At 38.6% G+C, this 6,320-nt stretch overlaps 1 protein-coding gene across 2 annotated transcripts in view; it reads left to right on the forward strand.

Moving 5' to 3' along the window:
* The window catches only part of DMTF1 (cyclin D binding myb like transcription factor 1), a 47,673-nt gene that overhangs the window by 39,938 nt on the left and 1,415 nt on the right, over positions 1 to 6,320 (forward strand). For both annotated transcript variants that reach the window (XM_080663235.1, XM_080663236.1), the window contains 4 exons: positions 1,443 to 1,528; positions 4,213 to 4,368; positions 4,842 to 5,207; positions 6,091 to 6,235. In XM_080663235.1, the coding sequence (XP_080519361.1) occupies positions 1,443 to 1,528; positions 4,213 to 4,368; positions 4,842 to 5,207; positions 6,091 to 6,235 (753 nt within the window). The remainder of the gene's footprint in view (positions 1 to 1,442; positions 1,529 to 4,212; positions 4,369 to 4,841; positions 5,208 to 6,090; positions 6,236 to 6,320) is intronic.

Consider the following 6,320-nt stretch of genomic DNA (forward strand, 5'->3'; position numbering starts at 1 on the left):
CCGGGACGCAGGCTGCTTGGTGCCAGTATGCGTGCAAGTGGCCACCCTGCCCCCAGCTGCTCCGTGCCTGCGTATGCAAATTAACCTTCCATCTTTGTTGGGTTAATCTGCATACTCCTGATTGGCTGGTGGGTGTCACAGAGGTATGGTCAATTTGCATGTTTCTCCTTTATTAGTGTAAATACTTTAATATTCATTCACAGCATAGCTTAGCCTTGAGGCACATTTATCTGTAGTCAGTTTGCTTACCTTTGATTGAGGTTATCAGGAATCACTTCCAAATTATTCTAGGTATGATCTTAAGAATCCATCAAATAGTAAGAGAAATAACCCAAATGAAGTGCATTTCTTTCAAACTGAGAAGTGTTATAGTCAGAATATAATAAACTTACAATAAACTCTACATATGAAGAGTCGATTCCAAATCATTTTGCAGATGGATTTACCTACAGGTGCAACTGAAAGCACCAGAAGAGACCTTTCTTCTAATAAAGTTTTAGTTCCAGGTAACAGATGAAGTCTGAGTCTCAGATGACACACCTCTAAAGAGATTATACTATCTGATCTCTAAAGTGCTGTTCAATCTCCCAAACGTGGTTGTTCTGAAATACTTATATTTATTTCATGTTTTTAATCCTCACGACTATGAGATAGGCAGGACAGATAAAGTCTCTGGACTTTAGTTTGAATTAAAGTAAGTTATTTGCCCAGGTTTACATTGCTAGGAGGTGATGCCACTAAAACTAAAACCTAGTGTTTTGGGACTACCATTCTAGACATCTGTACTGCTTACCAGAATGTCTAGGAAATTTTCTTTTTTACCAACTTCCTATTTCTTTACAAGTTAGTCTCAGTGTATTCCTCTTACTTCCTAACACTAGAAATATTTTACGACCCATACGAGGGGCTGGTAAATAGTCTCTCTCTCACAACTACTCAACTCTGCCATTGTAGTGCAAAAGCAACCGTAGAAAAGAAACACGTGAAGCCGAAACTGGTTTGGCTCAGTGGATAGAGCGTCAGCCTGTGTACTGAAGGGTCCCAGGTTCGATTCCGGTCAAGGGCATGTACCTTGGTTACGGGAACATCCCCAGTAGGTGTGCAGGAGGCGGCTGATGGTTGTTTCTCTCTCATCGATGTTTCTGACTCTGTCCCTCTCCCTTCCTCTCTGTAAAAAATCAATAAAATATTTTTTTTAAAAAAAAGAAACATGTGGCTGTGTTCCTATAATACTTGATTTACAAAAACTGGTAGTGGGCTGGATTTGACTGTGGGCCAGTTTGCCAATCCCATTCCAGACAAATCCATTTCTTAGTATCTCAAAAGAAATTTAAATGAATTCAGGTTTCCAGGCAAATTATTCAGTATGAGATTGCCTTCATAAGTACACTAGGAAAAGTTAATTTACAAAGTATTTTATTGTTGTCCTTGCTCTTCTACAGCTTCAACAGACTCCCCTGCTGCTCCTGTTGACTCGGAAACAATAACACTAAACAGTGGGACACTACAAACATTTGAGATCCTTCCAGTGAGTAATATTTCACAAAGTAGATACTAGCCATTTTTATGTATAAGAAAGATCAGTTGGTATTAGTTTTGGAAATGCTACATATAAGCAAATGAAATATGAAAACATGACTGGCATTAATTGTAACTATGTCCATGGTTTTGAGGCCAGATATTCAGAAGACAACATAAATTAGCTTTCCACTTTTGTAATTAATTTTAGTCTTTTTCTCCACCTGTATATAAACCAGTAATATGTTCTTTTTATATATGAAAATGACAGTGCTAACGAGTAGGGCACATGCATGCTGTAACTTTGTATTGAGTCATAAGTAAATATATAACCAAAAGTTTCATATTAGTTATTTGAGAAAAGGCTTGTGGAATAAATTATTTAACAACATTCATTCATTAAACATTGTACTAGCCACTGAGGATACAGAATTTAAAAGTCACAGTCCTAAATGGCATGGCCACATTGGAAAAGAATCTTGTAGTCTCTGAAAAGATTAAAAATACAGTTAAACCATGTGACCCAATTCTAATTTCAGGTATGCCTAAGAGAAATGTCTACATAAAAACCTGTACATGAATGTTCATATTCATAATAACCAATAACAACCCAAATGTCCATCCATTGATAAAAGGGTAAATGGGATGTCCTAAAGCCTACAAACGGCTTGGCAGTAAAAGAGAACGAAGTATTTATATACATGCTACAATCAGAATGAACCTTGAAGACATATTAAGTGAAAGAAACTAGACAGAAAATACCATATAATGTTTAACTACAATTTATTCGAACCTTCCAAAATAGGCAAACCTATGACTGCTAATTTGAAAGAATTTCTTTTGGGGGAGATGGAAATTTTATTTAAAAACTCCCATTTCTCGCCCAGCTGGTGTGGCTCAGTTGGTTTGAGTGTCGACCTATGAACCAGGAGGTCACAGTTCGATTCCCCAGTCAGAGCACATGCCCAGGTTACAGGCTTGATCCCGAGTAGAGGGCATGCAAAAAGCAGCTGGTCAATGATTCTCTCTCATCATTGATGTTTTTCTCTCTCTCTCCCCCCTGAAATCAATAAAAATATATTTTAAAAAAAAAACAACAAAAAACGAAAACTCCCATATCTTGCCCTGCTTTCTAAATAGGGTAAAGCCAGAATTAGCTCAATTTTCATGAAGAAAATATAGATTTTATTTAAATTAAGATTTATTTGCTGTGAACGTAAGGGCCATTAGTGCAAGAGTTTACTCTCCACAGCCAAATCTCACAAGAATAGCCAACACAGCAAAAAAGTTCTCTTTGAGAACAAACAATCTGTTAGTTTATTTAAGCCTAACCCAGTAGTCTACAAAATAGGGATAGAAAGATCTTTATTCATAGGTAGAAAACAGAACTTTTTCTTTCTGGCTACCTTCCCCTCCCTCTACTCATTAGCACTGTCATTTTCATATATAAATAATGTATACACATATATTTGGGGTATGTTTCAAGTTTTTACTCTGGTTAAAATCAAATACTTATAGTCCTAATCTTATATAATAAAGAGCTAATATGCTAATGGTCGTGATGCCCTCATGCTGTAATGACCAATCAGCTGGAGGCTGCATGCGCAGCAGGCGCGGATAGGCAGGGACTTGACGCTGCGTCCCCTGCTGGTGGGGTGGGGCCGGCTGGGTCTGGGTCTCTTCCCTTCTAATGTGCATGAGTTTTGTGCATCGGGCCACTAGTTTATTAATAAAGGATAATAATTGTGAGCATTGAATATATACATATATTAAAGTACATGTATTAAAATATACATGTACATATAACAGCTCTCACTTCTATAGAGACAGAAGAAATTGAGTCCCCACTGGTATTGGGCACCATTGTAATTATTTCTAATCCTCACAACTCTTTCCATGAGCGGTAGTTACTATCCTCATTAGGAGTAAGGACACCTGGATTCAGTGAGTCTGTGCTCAGGAGAGCAGTTGTGGCTTAGGTCCACAAAACCCCATCAGGCTAAAGAACATGCAGATAATTTTCCTTTAGAGTGTTAGGATAAACCAATCTCAAATTATTATATAGAAGCTTATGGTTGTGAAAGGTATATGGGTGTTGAATAGTTGTTATACTTCTATAATCTCAAAAAAATAAATGTGTTGTCTGTTTACCAGCTTTTCAAATAGGAGTTTTCTTTTTCCCTTAGCAGAACACTGCTAATTGCTATGTCTGTACATTTCCTCTTAATATAAAAAATATTGGCTAAAATCATTGTAAGCAAAAAACCTTTTCAAGTAACAATGCTGCAGTGCCTTTTCAAAAATGTGAAGCTTTTGAAATTGGGAGAATGCTAGTTTTTATGTGCTCCAGAGAAAGGATAACAAGGGAAACAGTGGCTCCTGTTACCACAATCTTAGTCCCATTAAACAGGTAAGAGCAGAGCATAGAAATACAGAAAGCAAAGAGCAGGATAAAGGCCTTGCCTCTCTATTTTTAACTCTAGGCCAAGTAATGACTTAAGAGGGATACATAGTAAAGGATATTATAACCTTCATTTTATTACTTGTTTACACCTACACAATTGGTATGTACTTTTGTGGCTAGTGAATTAGTCCCCATTTGGGATACAAAGCTAGACTTAATGAGTACTAGTAACTCTACTTACTTAACTCAATAGTCTATGCACCTGTGTTGATGTTGTTTTTTTCTTTTAGTCTTTCCATTTACAGCCCACTGGGACTCCAGGTACCTACCTGCTTCAGACAAGCTCAAGCCAAGGCCTTCCCCTCACTCTGACTGCTAGTCCCACAGTAACCCTGACGGCTGCTGCACCTGCTTCTCCTGAACAGATCATTGTTCATGCTTTATCTGTACGTTGCCTTACATAAATGCTTTGTGTTTTCTAATTTTTGTAGAAAAGATTGGCTGACAAGTGTCACCATGTTTTTCTGGTTTTTAATACTATGCTAGAACCCATGTGCCTTCCATAACAAGCTGAGGGGAGGGGGATTTATTTTGAGCTCGGTTCAAGTATTTGAATACCTGTTAAAAGAGACCAAGATTAGTTTATACAAGAGCCCAAACTAATAGTCCATTTATTTAAACAATTCTCCCTATCACTGTTGTCCCAGGAGCAATGTTTTACATCTTCATTCTGCCTTCACTGGGGTAAATTCCTCACTCCCTGTGTCTCTTTACATGTGATGGACTTATATTAGGGGAATAAGTGGGGGGGAACAGTAGCTCATATTAGCACCTATAAATGTCATTTGTTGCCTATAACTTGAATATGATAGGTACTTTTTCATTTTGCCATTTATCTTTCTTTTTTAACATTTTATAGCCAGAGCATTTGTTGAACACAAGTGACAATGTCACAGTGCAGTGTCACACACCGAGAGTCATCATTCAGACAGTTGCCACAGAGGACATCACTTCTTCCATATCCCAAGCAGAACTGACAGTAGATAATGATATTCACTCATCAGATTTTCCTGAGCCTCCAGATGCCCTAGAAGCAGATACTTTCCCAGATGAAATTCATCAGCCTAAGGTGACTGTAGAACCATCATTTAATGATGCTCGTGTATCCAAATTCAGTGACCAAAATAGCACAGAACTGATGAATAGTGTTATGGTCAGAACGGTAGAAGACCTTAAACAAGAGGAAGAATCACACTCTCATTTGGCCTGTACTTACGTTACTGAGGTAAGTTATACTTAAGTGAACAGCCTATGGATTCTTGCCTTGAGCTTCAAACCTGCAGTTTGGAAAGAGCTTAGAAATAATTTATCAGGTGATATCCTGTGATACTGCTTTTCTTTAGACACAAAATAAAGTGCAAACCCGTACCTCTGACCGCACAAGTATCAGTCAACCAGCAGTGTTGCTCCGTCTTACCACTGTCCCGCACTAAAAGCATTCCCTTTGAAACATTTGCTGGAACCCGTGGAAGCATTTTCCTGAGGGTGATTAATGTAGATCTTTGTGGTTTAGCTTAGGAACCTCATGCCACAGAACATCATTATTCTATAATCAGGGGACCTATAACTGAATTGGTTCCTTTGTCCATTTTAAGACCTTAACTTCCATTTCTTTATATTTTAATTTTAAAACTAGAGGCCCAGTGCACGAATTCGTGCACCAGTGGGGTCCCTCAGCCTGGCCTTTGGGATCAGGCCGAAACCGGCTCTCCAACATCTCTCGACCTGTGCACGATCGGGGTTGGGGAAGGACCACAGGAGGGCTCCAGGGCATGTCCATCCCATCCCACTCAGTCCTGATCAGCCAGACCCCAGCAGCAAGCTAACCTGGTGGTCAGTGCACGTCATAGTGACTGGTCAACCGGTCAACTGTCTGCCCCCTGGTGGTTAGTGCCCATCATAGCAAGCCATTGAGTGGCCTTAGCATATCATTAGCATATTACGCTTTGATTGGTTGAACGGACCACCAGACACTTAGCATATTAGGCTTTTATTATATAGGATGGGATACTTGAAAGTTAACTCCTTTCAAACAAACATGTTTGGGATCTTAAGGAAAACTAGTAAGAATCTGCATCAGAATCTCATTTTTTTAAATTATTATTTAGGATTTAGAGTCTCCTACTATAGAAGAACAAGTTGATCAAACAATTGATGATGAAACAATACTTATTGTTCCTTCACCACATGGCTTTATCCAGGCATCTGATGTTATAGATACGGAATCTGTCTTGCCGTTGACAACACTAACAGGTACTGTAATACATCTCCATCATGTGCCTGATAAGTCTTAAGGAGAAAAATCAGGCAGATATTTAATTCAGTTGTTTTAGTCTTT

The sequence above is a fragment of the Plecotus auritus genome (genome assembly GCF_963455305.1).
Source record: "Plecotus auritus genome assembly, chromosome: 4".
NCBI classification, from domain to species: domain Eukaryota; kingdom Metazoa; phylum Chordata; class Mammalia; order Chiroptera; family Vespertilionidae; genus Plecotus; species Plecotus auritus.